This window comes from Vespa mandarinia, chromosome 1 (assembly GCF_050613455.1).
Source record: "Vespa mandarinia isolate Hongniang chromosome 1, ASM5061345v1, whole genome shotgun sequence".
NCBI classification, from domain to species: domain Eukaryota; kingdom Metazoa; phylum Arthropoda; class Insecta; order Hymenoptera; family Vespidae; genus Vespa; species Vespa mandarinia.
Genome location: NC_140810.1, coordinates 5,047,354 through 5,072,500, shown reverse-complemented (window position 1 = coordinate 5,072,500; position 25,147 = coordinate 5,047,354). Strand labels below are relative to the sequence as shown.

Sequence of the window (25,147 nt, the reverse complement as noted above, 5' to 3'; positions counted from 1 at the left end):
TTTTGTTTCTTTTCTTTTCTTCCTTTCTTTTCTCTCATCGATTCGTGTCGAGAGCTTACCGACGACGGCCCGACGATGAAGCTTTCCTTATCCTTTTCGTATTTCAACGTGAAAAGCAAAACAAAATGAAAGGAGCAAAAGAAAGAGAAAGTAATCCATGCTAAAGTGTTTCGCCAGCTTACGTTCACACGATTTCGCATATCGCGGAGTACGACTTACCCGCATTTCTCTCTTCTTTTAGCGATTTTCGCACTGTTCCCTTTCTCTTTCTTTCATTCATTCATTCATTCATCCATTCATTCATTCATCCATCCTTCCATTCATTTATTCATTCATTCTTTCTTTGTCTTCTATTCATCAGAACAAATTTCCTCGTCATTTTTTTTTCTTCTTTCTTTTTTTTTTTCACTTGTGGAAGACGAGCGCTTTGCACTGCTCAACGAAAGTCATCGTGCTTTCATTTTTCTTCCTTTAATTTTCTTCTCTCTCTTTTTCTCTTTCTCTCTATCTCTCTCTCTGTCTCTCTCCTCTCTCCTCTCTCTCTCTCTCTCTCTCTCTCTCTCTCTCTCTCTCTCTCTCTCTCTCTCTCTCCCTCTCTCTCTCTCTCTTTAACTTTCAATCTATTTTAAGGGCAAAAAAAAAAAAGAAAAAAAGAAAAAAAAAACAGAGAAAGAGGAAGAATTCAAACGTATCTTGAGATTCAATTATTAGTATCCATCTCGCACGATCGAGCTCGTTGCTAACTTCGGACTTGATGCTGCATCTTTCCTCGTCCGTCGATAATAATGATCGATTGAAGATCTACGTGGCAAAAGACAAAATGTTTACGAAGTTGCGCCGCTCCCGTGCAATTTCGAACTTCGCCATGTCTCTCCTAATTCGTTCTTTACGAAACGTTTATTGAGAACGTTTCTCGTATTTCTCGACTTTTCGATCCCCGACGAAAGGAAATCAGCATTAAGAAAATTAACTATGGGACGGCCGGGTCTCGTTGCTCGGCATGCTCGTCGATTGTTTATACCGCCGACACTTGGGCGTCCTCGTCATCTGGAACATTTCATAGATACTTTAGACGATTTTGATCGATCGAAGGAAAGAAAGAAATAAAGAAAGAAATAAAGAAAGAAAGAAAGAAAAAAAGAAAACGCTCGACGAATATATATATATATATATATATATATATGTCGTCGCGCGAGAAAATGCTTTTCGATATTTTTTATTTTTTTCTATTTTTTTTTTTTAATCTCTGTCGTTTCTTATTACATTTTTCTTTTTTTTTTTTTCTTTTTTTTTTTTATTTTTTATTTTATTATATTTTATTTTATTTTCAAAAATTTCAACGACGATCTTTTTAAACGTCATGACAAAAAATCGGAAGAGGGTACTATAAGATCGATTTTACAAGCTGCGTCTCGTTAACTACGTATCCACGTCTCCGAAAACAAGAGAAAATAAGAAGAAAACGAAAAAAAAAAAAAAAAATTGAAATCAAAAATTATAATCGAGACCGTCGAATCGAGAGACGCTAGGATCAGGAGGGGAGGGGTGGATGAAAGGAAAAGACGTGCAGATTGGGCGCAAGCAAGCGAGCCATGCCGCGGCGTCATCACGCAAATAGGAGAAAAAATGATACGGATAGCTCCTCTTCTGTGTTCGTTGTGTGTTCTCATGTATATATATATATATATATATATATATATATATATATATATATCGCTGTTAACGACACTCGTGAATGTGGATAAATATTTTTCGCGATAAATATTATATGAAGGCAAAGAATGCAGGAATGAGTACGATCATACAGGAATAATTCATACGATTTTCGGTGATGGGTGGACGATGCGAGGTAGGATAAAAAAAAAAAAAAAAAAAAAAAAAAAAGAAAAAAAAACAAAATTATTCGTGATAAGTATGCATATTGAGATGCTTTCAATGGGATGCAATATGGTGTAGTGTACGATGCTCACACACAAAAGAAAAAAAAGAAAGAAAAATTAACAAGTAAACATAAAAAATTAAATCTCTCATTAACGAGTTATAGGCAAGCAGCATTTTGTGTTGACAATTTAACACTTTTGGTTTAGCAAGGAATTATTTACAAAACCGAACGAGGTCGTTCGAACGATACGTTTCCACACATATAACATAATATTTGTGATGAAATTATTATATTATTCTCTAATCGATTGATAACGTAGTAATGTTATATCGATGGACTCACATTAGTTCGCCTTTCTATAAAAATAATTTTAATAACTTTGTTCGATGTACAAGATGAAGAATAGTAACTAAATAACGATTTAAACTGAGGACTTCGTGAAACGTAATCGGAGGGTAACCTTGTAAACGAATACAAACGAAAAAAAAATATTTCAAAGAAAAAAAAGAATAAATAAATAATAAATTAATTTAATCATATATATATATAGTTCACGCAACTACTAATTACATACGTTTCTTACGTTATCTCAATATCTACCACAATACTCGTATCATCTCGCTGATGCTTTATTAAGTGCATTATATGTATAGGTATATATGTATATATATATATATATATGTATATATATATATACATACACACACACACACACACACACACTGTAATTATCAACTGCAATCGACTATCAGACTTGATAACTATAGACAAGCCCAAAGCATCTCTACGGAGCTCTACGAAACAAACTACGATTGAATAAAATTCCTTCGAGTCGTAAACGATACACAACGCCTTTCCATTGTTGTCCTTCTCCGCATTTTCAAAGTTACCCTTCCGTTGTAAATGGCTCTGAAAATAACTTGTCTCTGAAGAAAGTCGGAACTGTGTCACGAGTAAGATGGAAAAGATAGAAAGAATAGAGAAATCTCATTGATCGATGATCGGAGCCGATCGTCGTCATATATAGAGTATGTAGAGAAAGAGAACGAAAGTACACATACATTTATATATATTTTTATATATATATATATATATATATATATATATATACGTTCGTATACATTCGTAAGAGATCATTCTCGTGAATGAGAAAGTATGAAAATAAAAATGATAGACGAATAATACACGAGTAATATAGAGAGACACGTGTAAAAGTGAACGTAACCAGTCACGTAGACGCATTTATTTATGTAAGAAAAAAGAGAGGCGCGAAAGTAGAGGGTGCGAAGTATTCGATTGTGTGTTGTAGTACCATCTTCGTGATCGGTCCGATAAGTAACTCCTTCGTGGCTGTGAGCACGGCCGAGCCTGTGTAATCTTGCCATCTGCGCTGCGACTTTGTAAGCCGGTGGTTGGCGGCACTGACTACCACCCATGCCGGCCAGGCCGGCTCTCATCGACGCGTTCGACGTCATCGTCGTCATGGATGTAAGGTTCGTCATAATGGTCGTTGTCCCTGCGCTTGGTGGGCCCTGGACTCCGGCCAGACCGGAACCTGAAAACCCTCGACTTTCTTTCTCTCGATTCTCACCACCAGCAAAGAAACAACAACAACAACGCAAAAACCTACGCCTCCCTATCTATTCTATTTATTTTCTTTTCTTTTCTTTTTCTCTATTCTCCATTAGTATCGCCAGCAAATCAAATCAAAAACCATTTCGTAATACCATGTCGAATCGTCGAACAAATCCGCGATCGGGATCCATCGATCCGTCGAGCGTGTTTCTTACTGCAACGACCTTAAATCTCTATTCAATTTTTATAATTCTCAAGTTGATGGTTAACTTATTCCTTAGGATAGAAAAATGCGTGATCGATAAGGAACATTAAAAATTTATTCATACGATAACGGAACAATTTAGTTTAATAAAATACAAATAAGAGATTTCTTCCGCCATTTTCTCGAAAAGTATGTCAAACCGGTTAACTTCTTTATGGCTCCCCGAAGTTCCGTGAGTTAGCCGATACAGTTACAAGTTCTTTTCAATTATATAGGCCAATATATCCAATTACAAAAGTCGTAACAGAGGAATCACGCTAGCTCGAGATCGAAATCGGGAATAAGCGAGCGGATTTAACCGCCAACGCTCGCCACGATTCACCGTTGTGTCCGACCAACAAAACAGAAAGAGAAAGAAAGAGAAAGAGAAAGAGAGAGAGAGAGAGAGAGAGAGAGAGAGAGAGAGAGAGAAAGAGATATAGAAGAAAGAAAGGAGGTGATTAAAAAAAAAAAAAATCAAAAAAAAAAAGAAAATACATGGAAGGAGACCAACGCGTACACGGAAAACCGTTCTCCACGTGGTTAGTACCCTGAAAAGAAGGCTTCGTATTCCGTTAAAGAGACCGAAGAGAGCATGCACCACGCAGAGATAAACAGTAAAATACCGAGATGCAACACGTTGCAATTTTCTATAATAGCACGTAACCAGCAGCACACAAGCAAAAGGCGCGCGCAAGGCAAGCAAGCGTATACGTATAGATACATACATATATACATACATACATACATAATGCAATAATGTGATGGGGATGCACTAGCATTCCTTCGGCAGCTATAATTTTATCATACAGGTATAGTTAATTTGTTATGTAAGCTACCTTTTTCCTTTTTTTTTCCATTTTCTTTTTTTTTTTACAATCAATCAAGGTCCACATTATAATATCGCTCATTATGATGCATACAAACGAACAACACGTTGGCTATTTGAAAACATCCCTACAACATCGATTTCAATATATGGTAATGATCATTAAGCTCGTTAAAAAGTCTATACTCGAATTAAAAATATAGTTATATTATATGTATATATATTTTTTATTTTTTTTATTTTTTTTTTTTGAGCCCATGTTCATTGCAATCATTAGAGCGATTTATTTGAAATGAAATATATGGAATTGAAAGGAAATGATAGAATGAGAATATGAGAAAGAGAGAGAGAGAAATAGAAAGAGAGGAAGGAGAGAGAGAGAGAGAGAGAGAGAGAGAGAGAGAAATTAAGAAAATAAAGATAAAGCGCAATAGCAGCATGAAAGAGATAGCAGGTAGACGCAGCAGACTCACCTTGAGGGGTTTGGGGTTCGTGATGGTGATGATCGTGATAATGTTGGTGATGATGATGATTGTGGTTGTGATTCTGGTTGTGGTTGGCAGGAAGCGGAGGTAACACTGCTACAGCGTGAGGAAACGGTGGAGCACCACCTCTCATAATTGACCCTGCACCATACACAGAGGCCACATACGATTGTTTTCTTTTTAAACTATCTTTTATTTTTTATTCTTTTCCTTCTTCTTCCCCTGTCTTTCTCCTCTTTCTCTTCAATGTTATAAATCTCTTTTTTTTTTTTCCTTGGATTTTGTATATACAGGTATACATATATGTACATGTATGTATATATATATATATATATATATATATATATATATACATAAACAAATAGACGGATAAAAGCATGAACCACTTTTTGGATAGCAAATGTAAATGAGAAATGAGACGGCCGCGCTCTTTTTTCGTTTCCCGTTAATAAAAATGACGGAAACGTATAATATATTACAAAATATTTTTTTCAAGCGCACGAGAAACGGCAGGTCGTTTGTGCTATACAAAAGCTGAATGTTGTAATAATATTAAAAAAAAAAAAAAAAAAGCTAAAAGCGACAATTTACGCAAGCTATTTTCAAGATGTATATATTAAAAAAACGATTGAAAAAAAAAAAAAATAAATGCGAATATACAAGCTGCACGTTCCTTTGTTCTTTTATCGATATTTCCAATACAATAATATTAACGAAGTTATTATACCAATAGTACTACGCGCTAATGAATGTCCCCAATGTCATCAAATTTACAAGCGATATATACATACATACATACATATACATACATATATACATATATACATACATACATACATACATACATACATACATACATACATACATACATACATACATACATACATCCATACGTTTTAAAGTTCCGAAATTGTAAATATATAATTGCAAAAAATAAGTAAATTATTCTATTTAACTTTCGTTTCTCATCTACGAAAAAGACGTAACATCTTTATTGACTTAATTTAAGAGAAAAAAAATAAATAAATAAGTTGAGAACAATTCGAAACGCATGCTTTTAAAAACACTCATAAACGAAAAAGACATACGTATTTTATATTAAAACCTTTTTTTTTTGTCCATATTCAGATAAAAGACGTAGAATGAGCTTGTAAATTTGATGATAAGATTTAAAATAAATCCTGTACACACGTATATATACATATGTAACGATGATCGAACTTCTTCACGAAGGTGAGAAAATGAATGATGTACGGGGGGCCATGGGACATACGTTTCTTCGAAATTAAAGCTCGACCAGATCATTAAAATTCGACGAAGGATTCATATAACAGGGAGGGGGGGGGAAATACTTTTGACAAAGGATAAATATAAACATTAAAAAACGATCGATATTAAATTAATAATTAAAACGTTTCTACAAATCATCATACGCGTTTCCTCAATACGTTACCCGTGTCCGCGCATTAAACGTGAAAGAAAATGTTCGAATGATTAGATTCAAAAAGAAAAAGGAAAAAGAGAAAGAAAAAAAGAAGAAAAGAAAAAAAAAAAGAAGAAGAAAAAAGAAAACACAAGATTCTTCATGTAAATATGTAATTCAAAAGTTTCGTGTAATAAACATAGCCGTTCTCTTTTACAATACCATTGAGATCCTTTGATCTTTGCATGTATCATAGAGTTGCAAAATTGAGCAAATAAATGCGAGGACACGTGTGTCGGACGAGTTGACGCGTCGATATAAAACAAATTTTCATGATAATAAAGGGAGATGGGGGCGCGAGGCTGGACGGGGGGAGGGGCCCGATAAGGTAGAGGAGAGCAATCATCGAAGACGAAAGTTTTTAAAGTTTTTCGATAAAACAAAAAAAAATAAAAAAAAATAAAAAAAAGAAAAAAAAAGAAAAAAAAAAAAGAAAGGATAAATCAATGAAAAAATAAGAAGGCAAAGACTTATTTAACGGTGCATTAATTTTTCTCTATCATACGATAAATATATCGTGTATTATAATGTACGGTATGAAGGAAAAAAGGGGGAGAGAGAGGGGAGAGGGGGGAGGGAAGAAAAAAAAACGAGAAATCGTAATTTCAATGTAAAATCTTTAGTGACTGAAAGGTGACCGTTATAGAGTAGATTATATCGGGCGTTAAATAAGTCTCTCTCTCTCACATCTAACGAGAACAGTACCACAACTCGTTTCTAAGAATACTTTATACTCACTACACGATGCTACGGAATGGAGGACGATAAAGAAGTCACGAGCACAGGATCGTTCGCCTTCCTTATCACGTAAAATTACGTACCTTGCATGGCGGAATGCCGTCTTTGCGGTGGTGGCGGACTGCCACCTGCCTCTACGCTGCTTCCACTATGACTGTCCAGTTGAGTACTGTGACCGCTATCACTGCTCGTCACTGAACCTACGCACACGTCCCCAAGACACTTCCATCACTAAACACGTTCGAAATATCCAAGTCCCGTCCTGCTGCGGCCGCTGAACGCGCTCACTCTTTTTTCTTTCTTTCTTTTTTTTTCTTTTCTTTTTTTTTTTTTTTTTTTTTTGCAATTTTCTCTTTTCTCTTTTTATCTTATCGAATCGATTCTCTTTTTCTTGAGCGCGGGGGGTGGGGTAGAAGGGTCAGAGATGGGGAAAGGTCATCCACGCGCGCGCACACGCACGCTGCTAGAAGCAATTACTACTCTAAGCTTTAACAAAAGAGGCAGAGACAAGCTCGATCATAGTAAGAGATCCTTTCGATTTCTCAATAAATTCTATAATACACTACGTTCTAATTTGCAAATATCAAAAGAGAAAGATATATATATATATATATATATAATAAAATTAATTAATAATTAATTTATCAATATGACAACTACTATATATATATATATAGTATTAGAAAAGAATGGATATAATACTCATCGATGAGATCTCAAAGCCGTCTCTCGTTTAATAAGTTGACGTAGATACGCGCGTGCCTCTCATCTCAAATAATCTTTTTTTCTCCTGAAAACGAACGAAAGACGTGAATTCACGCGATTTCCTCGTATGTCCCATGGTCAAAAAAGAGAGAAAGAGTAAGAATGAGGGAGAAAGAGAAAGAGAAAAAGAGAATGAGATAGAAATAGAGTTAGGAAGGGAGAAAAAGTATTCTGGATCTAAAGCGAAGAAAATCAAACGCTTCGTATTGGGATAAGGATCGAGGTGATTTTGTTACCTAACGGCTGATCGATAAAAAAGCGCGAGCTACGGTAATAATACGGCATAACAATATGCGTGTGTGTGTGTGTGTGTGTGTGTGTGTATGTATGTATATATGGATATAAGAAACTAAATAACATGGAACATTTATGAATTGCGTAAACGGCTGTGCAGCGTGCAGACAAAATGGACTTCCTCTCGTTACGAGACCTGACCAAGTGTATGTTACGAGCAATGATAAGGTGCGTGGATGATTGGTTATGTCGCGAGATGCATGCCCGTTATATATATGTGTATATATATATATATATATATATATATATATATATATATATATCGTGTAGAATAGCAACTTTCAAATCGAAACTGTCCAAGTTTAAATTTTCATTAACATTCATCGAGTAACTTTCGTTCCAAATATCGATTCGCTCGTTTCAACGTTCCTATATTATTAACGAACAATAGTTTAATTTGATATTAATATCTCCTATAATTATAAATTTCGTGGAAATATTTTCATACATAATTGGCAATACGGTAATTGATTTCTAAAACAGTTTCACAATGCGATTACGCATAATGGTTATTATTAGATTAAAAGTTGCCTTGAACGTAAACGCATGTAATATGATTTACGAAGTGAACGAGGAATTGAAGAAACATTGGACAGTTGTGATTAGAATCAGCGAAGAGTATGAAATAAACGAACGATATGAAAAATTTTGAATAGCGTGAAATATATACGAAAATAATGTCTACTTTGCTAATACTTCTCGGCAGCATCTCGTTCCAAACCATTCGAAATGGATACGATAGATCTAACTTACCGCTCGTTAAAGTTTTCCGTAATGGTTGAAGATTACTCAGACTTGTGACACTGCTACTCTCGGCACTGAGATCAACCGGTGGTGGTAAACTCGAAGGTGTATCACTGTGCGATCTTTCGTGCATCGGAACTCTACTACCAGAACCAACTCTTCTCGGTGCACCAGGACTTGGTTCAAGTCCACTAGAGTGCAATGCCAATCCAGGTACTGGAAGGGGTGGTGGACAATGTTTAGGTTGATACGGTCGAGTTTTGTGAGGATCTGAAAGAGCCAACATCTTCCTTACTGCCTGAGGTGAGGCAGCTCCGAACTTTGTACCTAAGAAAAATGAAATATTACGGATATCCCGTTTAAACGATATAAACATGTAGAAGAATGTCGTAATTATGTAAATAATGACGTAATCAAGGAAGTTTTCAATCATTTTATAAAGACAACCGACCTTGTATGCTCTTTCTTCCCTCGCTCGTGCTACTGGCACTACTCGTAGTTGAAAGCGTGGGAGAAGGATGCCTTCTCCCTCGACTTCCAGTGAGTGGTACCGCTGCAGCAATGGCGACAGCACCGGCATGAGGTTCGCAATCGACGGAAAGTGCGTGCAATCGTTCCTCGTCGGTAATAACTTTCATATTAGCAAGATATGCCTTTACTCTTCGTACCATTTGTGCTTCTTCGAACATTTTCTTCGGATTTGGTGCCGCTGCCGATTTCTTACGTCTTTTAACCGTTGCCGTTTGACCACCTATACGTTTTTACGAATTTTATTAATACGTAAACGTATACTTGCAAACGAATAACATCATGACATAATCAATTAAATTCTTTTCCAAAGATTATCCTGTTATATTATATACCTTGATTACCCGTTGTCATTTGATTCAATGCTACCATCGCGGAACTCGGTGGTTGTCCACCTCTTTCCAACATGGTCAATAGATCGTACGGAGACGAACACATATTCGTCAATGTTCTGACCTCTTTAGCGATCATTCTGAGCTTTTCGAAATTCACTAAACCTTCTACTCTAGAATCGTTACCCAGATGAATAAAGGTCAAATCTTTTTTGACTACAGGATAGAAGGGTATCTATGTGATACACAAAGAGAAATATAATCGATTAATATAATGCAACGCTTTCGAAAAAAAGAAAAAAGAAAAAATAAAAAAAAAAAAAAAAAAGAAAAATTGTAAATATATTTATAATAATTGCTTACGATCGGTGGTTGCGTTTGTTCGGACGCTACTAGTTGACGATATTTACTCATGTTACGACTAGGATCCATTAACTCTTGTAAATCACTGAATAATCTCTGATATTTACTTGGCAGTTTTTCCCAAGATGCTCTCAACCTCGACACCGCGCCATGACCAAGACCAGATACAATTGCGAACATAGAATTAAAATTTTTACACTCTTTGCATTGTCCTATAAAGGGAAATCAGATTAAAAATAAATCAAGGGAAAAATTTCAATTATAACCCAAGTCCTCCATATAGTATATCCACGGAGGGTTTAAAAAAAGAAAAAAAAGAAAAAAAAAAAGGAAAACTTACGAGCTATTTTTATAAATTGTTTTATAATCTTGCTACGGCGTACAAGATTGTGCTCGGAACAAACTTCCGTAACGACCCAAAACATTTCTCTATTGACTAGCTCCGCGAACTGACTGAGCATTGGTATTCCGTACCTGCTCTTTAATTCAAATAAATCGTCCACATATTCTGTAGATTCAATTTGTCTGTAAAATATACAACGATTATCTCCTGATATGATATAAAAGAAAAAATAAAAAAAAAAAAAAAAAAAAAAAAGAATAAAAATAAAAATTCGATATAATTTCATAGAGATAAACTCACCTAAATATACTAAAATCCTGTAGAGTTAATTGGATGGCTACCTCTACAGCATTTAATTGTAGAAAATGTACTTGAGATTCACGTATAAGTTCAGGCGCCTGTTCGTCCGCTACTAAAGTTTCTGATATACCGTTAGTCTTTAAATAATAACGCGAACTTAAACCGATTCTTTCTGCAAGATTTTGCAGCTGTTCTGGTAATCTTCGCTGCTTGATCATCCCACCTTCACCAACACTTACTTCCGCCAAAGAGAAATTCGAACTACTTTCGGTGATACCAAACTCCTGTAGCGCGAGCATTACCACCTTGAAAAAAAAAAAAAAAAAAAAAAAGAAAAATGAGCGACCAATATTAAAACTAATCGCATTATATAAACGTGATGTTCTTTTTGATATAACTCTAATTACCTCATGCGCCGTTGTCTCTTTGTGAATGAGAAGATATTTACAAGTTTGATCAGCCTTGTAAACCTTTAATACGTGTTCCGGATAATCTGGTGCTCTAAGATCATCGTAACAATATAATGATGTAAGATCAGGATTACTTTTCGAATGATATAGATTAGTTGTAGTTTGTGAACCGCACGTTCCTGGCGGTGTATGTGGTGGAGCGAGAGGATCATCTAAGTGCACACCATCGCTGTAAAACAGAGAATACAAATCATCAAGTTTTAAAAAATATTTTTAAAATGAAAATATATAAAGTATATAACATAATCATATCTTATAATACTAACTTGATTGTATTCTTTGGCAGTATATTCATTTTCATAAGTGCTTTTTGTAATCTCCGTTTAGGTCCAAGAGTCATAAATCCTTTATGCTCCTTTTTAGCATCCTTACAAGGAGAAACATTACTATCTGCTATTAAGAGATGTACTCCACCTACTAAAGGATTCAAGGGATTTACTGGAGTTATAGGATCAACATGAGTAGAGAGTCTTGCGCGTGGATCAGATTGAAGTCTAGGAATTTCTGGCTTATTTGCCCTTCCTCTTGGCCTTGGAGAATTATCCGGCATTTGGAGCATTTCTTTGAAAGCTAAACAGAAATAATCAAACGTTAAAAAATGATCTATATTTGAGGATAATTATTTTCTTATATAAATCTTACCAAGAAGATTAGATTTTACGGTGATACTGAGATGAGTCGAACTCCTTAAAATTTCCAATGCTTTGGCATGATTAACATGTTCAAAGCTTTGCCCGTTCACTTCCAAAATTTGATCGCCACGTTTTAAACCGACATCCTCAGCCTTCGATCTCTTATCAACTTTTGAAATAAAAATTCCAAAACCTCTTTCATAACCACCTAAAATGCTAAAGTGGAGAATTTCATCTCTGTTAGGCCTTGCTAATGTTACATTCCGCGTCCTTGCTTTTGCCGCGCAGGCAATATTTAATAACCTAAAAATTTCCAATATAAGAGATATGTATTTTTCAGGAAAAAAAAAAAAAAAATGTATATAATCATATACTTGCGATAATGATATGATAAACTTATCGTCTCACCTTTGTTGACCCTGCATTTTTTCTCTTTCCAATCCAGCTTCAAAGGCTTCTAAAAATTCCATCATAGCTGGATCCGTTTCAAAATCCGTAAAATGATTATTTACCCAAAGTAATACAACACGCGCAACACGATCTCTGACCTGAGCTTGGTCAAACCACTCTAATAATTGGCTCGCAACTAATAAAGGGCTATCGATAAAAGTTCGATGAGTTAATAAAAAATCTTCCACATAAGTGGGATCCGTAATACTGTTTTCTTCGATAAGTTGTAACATTAAACGCTCGGGGGTTGCTCTAATCACTACATGACCCCGGCGTACACCACCATCCAAGGCGCCTCGTAATTCTGTAACTAATGTCACCCTACCATTCTCTTCGTGTCTTCTCGTATTTTCTTCACCTTGATGCTGAATTCTAAAATAATCTGCTTGTGTGACACACACGAATTGGCAATCGTCACATCTAAAACAAAACTCTCATTCTTATATCTGTAAGAGATCATAAAGAAATTATATTTTCTATAACTAATCTCTATACTCACTTTGTCCTCATAACACCTTGATGCAGAAGTCGATCCATGGTAGGTAAAATACCAAAACTATCTCCAAGATGAAGCTGTTCCACCTCGCCATTACTGTGTTCAATTTCAACAGTACCGTTAATGAGTACACTCCAACTATCCAATTCTTCTCCATCATTTAATACAACCATGCCAGCTCGTTCAACCACTGCAAATACCATGACAGCGCACAGCGCTCTTCTTACAGCCAGTGTCATATTGGTGAAGGCCTTTAGTTGTTGTGTAAATTCTAAAAGTGTCTCTATATCTTCTTCTGTTCTTTCCACAGGATCTTTTTCTAAACATTCTCGTACAGCATCACGAACATTCAAACTCTAAATAAGTAAAGAACATTCTTATTTAATATTAACCCTCATACAAAACTATTTCAATTAGAAAGATATTAACAAGACAACGATACATACATCCATACTCTCAGCCAAATCTTCTTCCTCATCGCTGTCTACTATAGACTCAACAAGACCAGAAAGATCAACCTCGTCTGCGTCCGCATCCAAAGAACTTTGTACAGATGTCATTGTGTCTGAGCCACTGTACGCAGAACTTGTATCACTTGAATGACTACTCCTATTGGATTTTTGATACAGCTCTGGCCTACCTGTCAGGCCTTGCGAAAACTGAAAACAAAATAATTTCATAATATTTAACAATTAATCTTGAAAAATATCCATAAGTATGAATAATATCAATATAAAATTATATCTATTTCTACAAAGGCAAAGAGAAATTATCATTAATTTTGTCTGGACTTTTTTTCATCTTTCCAGTTCAATTAATCTAACGTTGTAAAAAGTTAAAACAAACTGTTCACGAGATCTTTTCCAATTGAGAAATCAAGTTAAGTGAACAACTATGTTCTTGTGTACTTGCAAATAACAGAAGAAAAGAATCCTAATCCGATATAGAATTGCAAGTGATAACTATTCTTTAAAATACATTTTAATATAAAATCTTAGTGAAGTAGACAAAAAAAAAATAAAAGAAAAGGAAAACGAATAATTCTCCTTTTATGTATTCTCCATCTGTCAAACGTATCGATAAAAAAAAAATAAAAAAATAAAAAAATAAAGAACCTGTCATGTTAGGCATAATTTCTGAAAAAAAATTAACACCGTAAATCATTGTTGTTGTCTCTCATCGGAATGCACAAAAAAATGTTTTTTTTTGTTTTGTTTTTTTTCATGGTATATACCATAGGCACGTTAAGGAAAATACCAGGAATGGGCGTGATTGGGATGAGCTGGTGTTAAATATGTTAGGTTAGGTTTCTGTAAAGATATGACATCACGCATGCAACGAGAAGAAGATGATGATGATACAGACGCGCCGCCGTTCACGCATACAGGCGCGCGTGTCCAAACAAAACGTCGCGACATCTGTCATCTGGAGGAACGCCGTCGTGCCTCGCCGTACCATCATCACGGTCACGTCTCTCAAAAGAGATTCGTCGTATGATCGACTAATTACGAGGTCATTTCGATCAGACTCACTTGATACATGCCAAAGGCATCCATGGTGTTTTCGTAACGACGATGATATTCCAATCGAGTCAAGGAACTCAACCTTTTTCCTTCCAAAAAAGAACGACAGCTATTAACTAGCCGTTCCCGTTTCCTTATTAAACGACTTTGCCTTCTCTGCTTATTCTTTCTTTTCAACACTATCGAGTAATAGTTATTTCACGATTAAATATGATTTAAGATATATCCATAAAAAACGTGGACATCTCCGATGTAAATTCTAACGCGTCGTCGTTATTAACAAACGTTCTTCCCTTGATGAAAGGTACGACGACAATAAAAATATCAATGCCATACGCGTGTTTCTTTTCTCCCGCGGTCCCTGAACACAGTCCTGATACACACCCACGAGAGAGAAAGAGACAAGGCTCTTTGTGCGCGTTCCGTACAACTCGTGGCGCGAGTAATAGTATCGTGGCCTCACAGGCCGTCGACTTAGTGCAGCGAACATGGGACTGCGGTTCCTTTCCTTCGGAGACGCGACCGATCGACTTCGGCCGCCTTCGACGCTTTTCGGCCTTCGTAGGAGCGCGCGCGCGCCATCTGAATGGAAATTTCGATGCAGCATGCCGCAAGGCGGGAAAAATCGGTAAAGCAGACTACTCTTTCGGGGGCTTGGTGGTGCTGGAGGAGGGGAGGGGAGAGGGAAGAGCAAGTTGTTCCTTTTCTTTTTCTTTCCTCTTTTTTTGCTTCTTTCCCGGGAAAAGAAATTTTACGCGAAATTTTATTTCTTTTCTTTCTTTTTTTTTTTGTTTTTCTTTTTTGTTTTTTTTTTTTTTTTTTTGTTTTCTTTTTATTCTGTCTCTTCTTTACTCCCCTATTATGAAGAAGAAGAAATTCTTTTTTCAATGCGCGAATAAAATAATACAATCAAAATAAAATAATTCTCGTGTGACTCGATAATGCAACAGAATGAGCGTATGATAGATAATGTTGTGAAATAAGGGGAGGCAATAACGTAAGAGAGGCAATATATCGATCCGTGTCACTACGTAGTTAATAGTTTTGGCATCTGAAGCGTGTATAACTGTCTCATTGGAACGGAGAAGAGTTGCTACTTGCCCGCTCCCATCCTCTCTCTATGTTTTCGTCTCTCGACCCCCTCCATCCCACTATCTCTCTCTCTTTCTCTCTCTTTCACTTCTCTCTTTCTCTCTCTTTCACTTCTCTCTTTCTCGTCGTACCACCGCCCCTCCCCCCACCCTCATTCACTGACATTCCCTTCGAGAGCGCGGGAGATCACGTGACCCGACCAACGAGAGTATTGGCCACTCAGGTCCGTCTCAACGGGGGGTGCCCTTTAATGGAGGGTGCCACCTGTAGCTTCCGAACATTCTCCGGGCTCCCGATAGCAATAGCAATATTTTTTTCTTCTTTCTTTTCTTTTTCGCTTTTTCTTCAAAATGCCTCGATCTTTCATTTCTAAATGTAACAACATACCCTTTATATCTATTTATCTACCTATCTGCCTATCTATCTATCTTATCTATCCATCTATCTATTTATCTCTCTTTCTCTCTGTTTCTTTTTTTTTTCCTTTCTTGTAGCACAGTCCAAAGAGAAACAATTGACGATTCTATATCAATTGACAATTTTTTTCAAGTAAAAACTAAATTATTGTACGAAAGAATATATATATATATAAATATATATATATATATAAATATATATATATATATATATATATAAATATCCGTTTTAGTGTAGATTACACAACTTTCAGATTCCGATAATTCATTGGGAGAACGTCGATCGAAACTTAACTGCGCCGACATAAAGTTTTTCACTTAAAACTTTCCAATCAAATTCTCGTACGTCCATCAAAAAAAGATGAATTCGTCGATAGTTCGAATCTCGGATGAATAATTTTTCAATCGTGGTTCATGGACGTTGACGAGTTAACGGAGAAACGAAGGAAGACGACGATAATAATGACTTCGATTGGTTTTCGATTTTTTTTCTTTTCTTTTTTTCTTTTTCAATGTCTAATAATTAAAAAAAAAAAAAGAAAAAAAAAACACACACACACACAGAAGAAAAAATGAAAGAAAGAAAAATGAATAACGCCTGAATAAACCTTGCTATTCTAAGAGAGAGATCGATTTACAAACGCAAAACACGTACGGAGAAATGATATATATCTCATTGACAATCATGAAACTGATAAAATTGAATTCGTAGAAATTAACGAGAGCTAGCGAGAATTATCGAGCAATTTATATACATCTCAGTCGTCGTATTAGAATAACTTGATTATATTACAATGAGTTTAATTTAACAACGACACCTGAATTGATCTTGATAATCTTGTCTTCTTTCGTCGGAAGTTAAAGAGTTAGTGTGTTACTCTTTGCTAGGCAAATGCTATTGTGTGAAAGGAGCTTAAGAAAACCGAGGTTGGTCAATCGACGCTCGCTCTGCTTGAGGGAGGTGCGAGAAGGAGAGAGGATGGATACGAAAGCATAAGAGAAAGAGAGAGAGTGAAAGAGTGAGAGAGAGAGAGAGAGAGAGGGAGAGAGAGAGAGAGAGAGAAAGAAAAAGAGAGATTGAGAAGAGAACGTACACCGGTCCGCTCAAAGCATCCAGCAGCAGCCAACAAGCAAGCAGCTCGAAGAATGAGCGCTCAAAGGCCACTGCCCGAGAGCCGTATGATTTATACGAGCCGTTATATCTCGCGTCTCTCGGCTCACTTTTCCCAATGTCCCATACTCTCTTTAAAGAAATAGAAAAACTATTTCGTATTGTCAAAAATTGTCCGATTGAAAAGAGACCGTCCAAATAATATCCTCGTACTTATTATTCTATCCTTTATCTTTCGTTAAACAATCTAATGGCACCGAGAGTATGATTGTGTTTCTCCAAGTTATTTCCTCGCTTGAGCAATACCAACGAGAATCCTTCTTCGACAGGACTATGCTGAGAATGCGTCATCGAGCATACGACGATATCGTATACATTCTCTATAGAGGAATGCCGTATCTGGAGCGCATCACTGTTAAAGAATGTCAATCAAAGCGAGATTGTAACGAAATTATTTCGAATAAAATGATTTCCATCCTAAAGGAAACGATGTCCGTATGATATCGATGTGGTTTATTAGAAAAAAATATGAAAAGAAGTTGGATACTACGTTGTGATAAATGGTAGTAAAGTATACGCGAAAAAAAAAAAAAGAAAGAAAGAAAGAAAGAAAAGAAACAAAAAGAAAAATGTAAATATCGAAAAAGTAAGCTGCTCTTCTCCTTTCTTCCCTATATATACATACATATGCTATAATATACGTATATATGCGTATAAACATAATGCTATGATGAAAAAGACACGTGACATGTCCATTAAACGCATGAGAAATTTTTGCTAGTATGCTATTGCGATTAGAGCGTGGGCGAGGACACACGCGTCACATACGCGTCGTCGATAAAGAATCACATACCTGTTCGCATCCTCGTAATTCCTCTAAGTATATAGGTAATATCTACTTGCATATATCTATACATACATATGTGTAACATTCTATGACGCAATATCGGATGATCTTGTAAAGACTCGAAAGAGAGAGAGAGAGAGAGAGAGAGAGAAAATAATGGATGGAAATAAACGAGAGGGCGAGATATCGAATGTCGACGCAGAAAAGGTTCCCGATCGATCCGGTCGTAACCTTTCGAAGGAGCTAAGGAGGTACCTCAAACCCCCATCCACCTTTTTTTCCTTTTCTTTTTGTTTTTTCTCTCTCTCTCTCTCTCTCTCTCTCTCTCTCTCTCTCTCTTTCTCTCTTTCCTTTCGAAGAAAAAACAGAAAGATCGAAAGGTTATAATATTTACCGTGTCGTCGAAGACCAGATTGACCTGACGATGGTCGGTTATAGGATGTGGATGCGGTGGCCGATGCATCCTTCCTCCTCCATGGACCTCCGGATAGTCGATCTGTAAGTAAGAAAGAAAGAAAGAAAGAATGAAAGAAAGATAAAACATGAATTCAATAATTATAGTAGAAAGAGAAATAGTATATATTTAAATCGAAAATAAATATGTAGATCAAGTAAGTTCAGACAACTTTTCAAAGTTTCAAAGTAGTTTATCGTCGTTTTTATATCGTAATTTCATCGGGGAAAAAAAAATTCTAACTGCATAGATATCCGCGAACAGAATTCTCGCCGTATGTAATCTACGTTAAATCGTTATCGTAAAAACGGCTACCGGAACTCTCTCTCTCTCTCTCTCGCTCGCTCTCTCTCTCTCTCTCTCTCTCTCTCTCTCTCTCTCTCTCTCTCTCCATTTTTTCCGGAATAAACATTTCATTTTGAAAGGGATTATATCGGAAATATATCCTGTATGTTTGTGGATATGTATGTTTGTTTATATATATATATATATATATATATATATATATATATATAATATATACATTGTTTTTCTTCGATAATCTATATCACGATCATGCCACCTGCCGCTAATGGAAGCTCCGGGAACTCAGCTGCATCAACTCTTTCCGCATCACTGTGTACGATGGTTGCAACGGCGACGGTTTTTTCGGATGACAGTTATATGGCTCGCAGTTTGTGTAGTTGAATAATAGAAAAAAAGAGAGAGAGAGAAAGAGAAAGAGAGAGAGAAAAAGAGAGAAAAAGCAAGAGACAACGAGAGACGTATACGTGCTTCGGGCCGGAACTCGTAGGCCGGACTTCCGGCAGATACGCTGGTTATACTCGCCATTCAAAGAACCGCTCCCTCGTGATTCGATTGTCCGAACAAATATTTAGCCAATTTCGGAGCGAAAGATAGTTTCACCGGGCAGACGATGACGAGAGCTCATATGAGAATAAGATATGTATGTATGTATGTATGTATGTATGTATGTATGTGTATATATATATATATATGCAGAAGAGAGATTTCCGCAAAAGCGAAAATTATTTGTCGCCAGCGGAGCATGAATGTTTAGCTACGGTACGAAACAATACAACGTCCATGCGAAAATTACAATGGAAAAGGTCGTTCGTTCTTAATTATAATATACACACAATATATATATATATATAAAAACATACGTATATATATATATACATATATGTAAGTATATATGCACATATATCGTCACGCACTGTCTTCTCTAAGGACATCACCTTGATAAGCTTTTTTTTTTATTTTTTTTTTTTTTAAAGAAAACGCTACGATAGATATTTCCTTTGATAATAGTGATTTTTTTCTTTTTTTCTTTTTCTTTTTTTTTTTACATAGCAAACAAAAAAGATACGGTATGTGTACTCGATAGAGAATATAATTTAATATCCTACCTGATAAAATTCATTTGAATTGTCAGAATAAAAATGAAAATAAATAATCATAATAAACACATATATAATATTTCGATGACAAGAGACCCTTCATTATGCATGGTAAATGAGAAATATGAAAATTGTGCGATTTCAATCGCGTTTATTAGCGATTTCGTTTGGATTACGTAATCTGACACGCTACGAAAATGCAATCGCAATGACCGAGTAAAAGGCGCAAGCGTGATGCAATTTGTAAACAAGCAACGGAAAAATGTGCATGCATTTCCATTACGTAATACAACGGATTATAAATAATTATTGTTTTGGGGCCGCGCGAGCGGATATGGGGGACGAACGCGAGTTATCGTTAATAACGACGATATATCTCTATATCAACAAAATATCGATAATCGAAAACTGATAAAGTATCGTTGAGTTTTTGATGAATACACCGGGAGCTTTCCATTCCTTGTTCGTTAAAGCGAAACTATTTGAAAAGCAAGAGAAAAATGATAAAAAAGGAGTAAAAAAAATACCATGTATCGTCAAATAAAATATAACGAGGATATTATGAAGATTTAATTAAATTCTCTATGTAAAAAAAAAAAAAAAGAAGAAAGGAAGAAAAAGAAATAAAGAAAAAAAATAAAACAAGTGTTATATATATATATATATATATATATATAATGGTAATAATATTTATCATGATATAAAGATGGAGATATAATAATTCCTAACACGTTTACATTTTTATCTCAAAGATGGAAGATCGATCTTTATAAAAGATAAATAGAGAAAGAGATAGAGGGAGAGAGAAAGAGAGAAAGAGACAAAGATCTTTCTAAAAACGATGCATCTCGACAAAGTATCCAAGCGAGGAGTAAGAAATAATCATTATACGTTCCTCCTCCCCTCCCCCTCCTCCACCTCCTCCTCCTTCTTCATCTCCTTGCTGTCTTCCGTCTGTTCCCATCGTTACTCGTGCTCTGCGTGGGCCTGCCAGAGCTACGTGGGCGTTTACATACGTATGTATGTATGCGTTACGGTGCGCGTACGCACGCGAACACCACTGCATTTCTTCCTATCTGTTCGCTCGCGAACGTAAAGAAACAATTTGGAATACTTTGGATTTCCATTTTCCAATGAATTTCTATCAGGACAAATCGTATTTTACGTTTGTCACTAAACAATGTTTAAAAACCATTCTATTTAATAAAAAAAAAAAAAATTATTTACGTAGAACTCGTCCGTGGAATGAAAAAGAGGGGGAGAAAAAAAAAGAAAAAAGGAAAAAAAAATAGAAAAAAAAGGAAAAAAAAATGATTTTCGAAAATATCCATCTTTCTTTTTTCTTTCTTCTTTTTCTTTTTTTTTTTTTTGTGCTTTTTACCTCGGAAGAAGCGATGGACAAAGTCCTAGGTGTACCAGGCCAGCTTCTGGACAACGACCGTCCTTTCCTTTTCCTCACCACGACTCGAGGTCGTCCAGTCCGATTCATATATTTCAACATCTCGTTAACTTTGGTTACCCCGTATCAATTCTTAATCAAATCTTCGTCACAACTCGTCACAAACGTAATAGATTATCACAGCACATGAATTTTTCTATTCCATTCATCGTTTCGCCGATAATAATAAAATACTAATGTAACACAGAGATAAAGACACTTTATATATATAATTCACCACGATCGTTTTCTCCTTCTTATTCCGTTCAAAACTTCCACTTGTATATATATATATATACTTGTATATATACATATATATATATATATACAGTTCTTGTTTATCGTCCTGGCTCGTTAGCTCTCTCTCTCTCTTTCTTTCTTTCTTTCTTTTTTCTTTCTCTCTTTCTCTCTCACTCTCTTTCTCTTTAGATTTCTCTCTATTCGTAATCATACGACCGTCAAAGATAAAGAGAAAGAAAGAGAAAGAGAATATGTTTGATTTGTTCGCGATGAACCCCGCACTATTATCTCTCGAAAGAAAAACAAGTTCGAAGATGTCGACAATTTCGTATACGACCTTCTTCCATTGAATCGAAACAATTCGTTTGAGCGATATAACGATATATCGAGAGAAAGAGATAAAGATATATATATATATATATATATATATATATATATATATATATATATATATATATAGACAGAGAAAGAGAGAGAGAGAGATATAGAAAGATAGATATAGAAAGAGAGATATAGAAAGATAGAGATAGAGAAATATATATATATACATATATATATATATAAATATAGAGAGAGAGAGAAAGAGAGAGAGAGATAAACGGAATGACTTAAAAGATCCACGCGTCGCGCGTCGCGCCGGCGAACTGAATCGTCCACGATTCTTAAGAGGGCCAAAGACCGAGTCGAGTCACGTGACTCTACACACGCAGTAACGTACGCCTCATATCATTCCTTTTCGTCTTGGGTCAGATCTGCTCGGCGGCGTCGGACGCGCTGTCGCCGACTAGAAATAAGCCACGCGAGCGATGTGACTAAGAAACTTTCATCTTTACGATTACCGTACATCATTTCTCTTTTTCGAAAATTTTAACGATATTGATAGGAGAAATATCGAAAAAGGGAGAAGGGAGAAGGGAGGATGAAGATTTATCGATCTTCTCATTCGTCCTTCGTATTGTATCGTATATATTACGAAAAATGTTAAAACGAATTTATATAAGGACCATCCCCTACTACGTGAAATCGTAATAAGATAAGGGAATCTCATTCTAATATCACGAAGTTAAAATTGTATGAATTAATTTGTAAGTATTAAAGGAGAAAGGAAATGAAAATCGATCGGAGAAAAGATGTTAGGTTTCTTTTTTAAAATCCTCTTTTCTTCAAGATGCATCCTGAATACTCTACGATCCGTTAAGCCTATAAGATAAGAATCTTTAAGATAAGAAATGAAGATAAGGAGACAATGGATCGAGTGTAGAAGGAGATAGATCGCGTAAAACCGATATATATGGTTCTTACAGTAAGAGGAGAAATAACTCTCGTCGTAAGTTATTTATGTAGCTACATACCGTAAAGAGGTAAATCTCTTAGATAATGAAAAAAAAAAAAAAAAATATCGAGGATAACTTTGTTAACGAGCGAATAGACGAAAAATCTTATATTACTAGCGTTGATCACAAAATATGAATTATACGAAATTGGGTAAAAAGATAAGAGCAAAATTATAACGCGATCGCACTCGTTGCACTCTATGCGTAACAACTAAAAAAAAAAAAAAAAAAAAAAAAAAGAATTTTCTTTTTTCATTAATATTTTCGTTCGTTCTCGAATGTTGAAAATTTCTTATCTCTCGCTTAAATCGATCTTACGTCTCATTTATAGTCAATCGAACGAGAAGAAATATCAGTCGTCCTTTTGTCGAAAGAAGAGCATTAAAAAAAATAAAAATAAAAAAAGAGAGAGGGAGAGAAAGAGAGAGAGAAATATTCAAGACGAATCGTTTTTATAATTAAAAAATACCAACTGCGATGTACCCATTGTTACTAGCAAAGACGATTATTTTCAATTCCAACAGCGAACTCCAATTACGTGAAAAGTACAAAATAAAATGTCCTATTACCGTGATTTACGATCGAGAAAGATTTGTTTCTGACGGAAACGAAAGTGAATTTAAGGGGGTCGTTATCAAGGATAAATTTTGACGTGGGCTTCGATAAAATGACACGTGATTTCTGGGAATCATTTCGTTAATGAAACGTTATGAAACTTCTCTCGTAAAATTTAAAGATCCAACGACCTAGTGAATCTTTGAGCTTAAGATATCCCAATGTTACGATTTGATAATATTTAAGATTAGATACGTGAACCTATGAATTTTTAAATTTTTTATATATAGACTTTGCCAAGTCTCCGACGCACACATAATGTAGTTTTTTTTCAAACGAATAGTATCTTACAAGTTACTAATATATAGTTATACCAACTCATAGACTTTCTTGAAGATTAGGATGTCTTTTGAAAAGTTCTGTCTCTCTCTCTCTCTCTCTCTCTCTCTCTCTCTCTTTCTCTCTCTCTCTCTTTCTCTCTCCCTATCTCTCTTTCCTTCTTGACGATTTTCATTGAAATGACGATGAAACGTTTTAAACGCGACCTCGATACACGAACTTACCATTTCTTTCGTTTGCTTATGAAATGGCTCGGTTAAAAGGCAGAGGGGCTCGTTCTCTCGAGGATCTACATGGGCTAAAAATTTCTTCCCGTCGGACCTCCACGAGGCGTATACGGCGCGGAGGGGTTGAAGAGAGATGGATAGAGAGATAGATAGAGAAAGAGAATAAGAAAGAGAACGAGACAGAGAAAGAGAGCGAGAGAGAGAGAGAGAGAGACAGATAGAGCATATTCATACGCACTGCTCTCTCGGCGCCCGTCTACTTTATTTTCGGTTCATCCTGCAGTCGACCGTCTCGACACCATTGGCGTCACGCGCGACCCTAAAAACCGACTGTAAGAAAGTATCCGTGAAATGCCGGAATGAGAGAAACGGCAAAACGACAGAAAGTTGCTCTGTTCCTATCGCAAAAACGCTTTATTTTCCCTTCACTTGCGAAATCGAGTAATAAAAAGAAAAAATAAAAAGAAAAGAAAAAAAAAGAAAAAAAAGAGAGAAAAGAAAAAAAGAAAAAGAACCAGCAGATACGTATTTCGCGTATATATTTTGTACAACGAAGACAACAAACTAATACATGTAAATTAAACAAATATGAATTATAAAATAAGATGATTTTAAAAATTTTTGTAGAGATAAATAAGAATTAATCGAAGTAATAAAGATATATATATATATATATATATATATATATATATATATATATAGCAAGAGAAATATCCTTGAATCCCATAATCCCGTTATCCGTTGAGCAATAGAGCGGTTAAGTTTACGAGAACGATCGCGGTGGGTCTAAGGATTGGCAAAAGCAAACAAAATCGCAATTGAGAAATTGTTTCCTGGTTTCTCGATAACCCAAACGATCCCTAAGCTCAAACTTCCTAGAAGAGTACGTGCCGAAATAAAAGGAAGGTTTCTCGTTGTTCTAGGAATAGTTGGTAACCCTCGTGAGGGAGCTTTAAGGGAATCAGTTTCAAATTCTTCATGGTCCAGCTAATACTTAGGAATTTTCAAATTTATAACGTGACAAAGAAACCCAACGAAATTCACTGCGAAAGAATTTACTGATTCTTTTGCAGTGCATAATAAAGAAAATAATGACTAATTTTCCCTCCCTCTCCCTCTCCCACTCCCTCTCTCTCTCTCTCTCTTTCTCTTTCTTCACTTCGTTATATCTTTTTCGATGAAAATTTTGGCAAAAAAATTTGAAAAACATTATAT

At 35.6% G+C, this 25,147-nt stretch overlaps 1 protein-coding gene across 19 annotated transcripts in view; it reads right to left on the bottom strand.

Moving 5' to 3' along the window:
* The window catches only part of LOC118444948 (rap guanine nucleotide exchange factor 2), a 128,189-nt gene that overhangs the window by 2,429 nt on the left and 100,613 nt on the right, over window positions 1–25,147 (bottom strand). For 5 of the 19 annotated variants that reach the window (XM_035873762.2, XM_035873774.2, XM_035873773.2 and 2 more), the window contains 17 exons: window positions 18,337–18,438; window positions 13,400–13,612; window positions 12,957–13,309; window positions 12,416–12,877; window positions 12,018–12,310; window positions 11,642–11,945; window positions 11,313–11,544; window positions 10,906–11,210; window positions 10,603–10,787; window positions 10,263–10,474; window positions 9,903–10,134; window positions 9,491–9,790; window positions 9,049–9,366; window positions 7,320–7,436; window positions 5,004–5,156; window positions 3,195–3,437; window positions 1–1,047 (listed from right to left, as the gene is read on the bottom strand). The exon at window positions 1–1,047 is cut by the window's left edge and continues 2,429 nt beyond it. In XM_035873762.2, the coding sequence (XP_035729655.1) occupies window positions 1,016–1,047; window positions 3,195–3,437; window positions 5,004–5,156; window positions 7,320–7,436; window positions 9,049–9,366; window positions 9,491–9,790; window positions 9,903–10,134; window positions 10,263–10,474; window positions 10,603–10,787; window positions 10,906–11,210; window positions 11,313–11,544; window positions 11,642–11,945; window positions 12,018–12,310; window positions 12,416–12,877; window positions 12,957–13,309; window positions 13,400–13,612; window positions 18,337–18,438 (4,056 nt within the window). In that variant the 3' untranslated portion in view covers window positions 1–1,015. Of the gene's footprint in view, window positions 1,048–3,194; window positions 3,438–4,203; window positions 4,711–5,003; window positions 5,157–5,185; window positions 5,257–7,319; window positions 7,437–7,916; window positions 8,027–9,048; window positions 9,367–9,490; window positions 9,791–9,902; window positions 10,135–10,262; window positions 10,475–10,602; window positions 10,788–10,905; window positions 11,211–11,312; window positions 11,545–11,641; window positions 11,946–12,017; window positions 12,311–12,415; window positions 12,878–12,956; window positions 13,310–13,399; window positions 13,613–14,485; window positions 14,969–18,336; window positions 18,439–21,180; window positions 21,432–22,085; window positions 22,114–25,147 lie in introns of those variants that run through there. The other 14 variants (XM_035873768.2, XM_085662875.1, XM_085662861.1 and 11 more) reach the window with 12 other exon arrangements.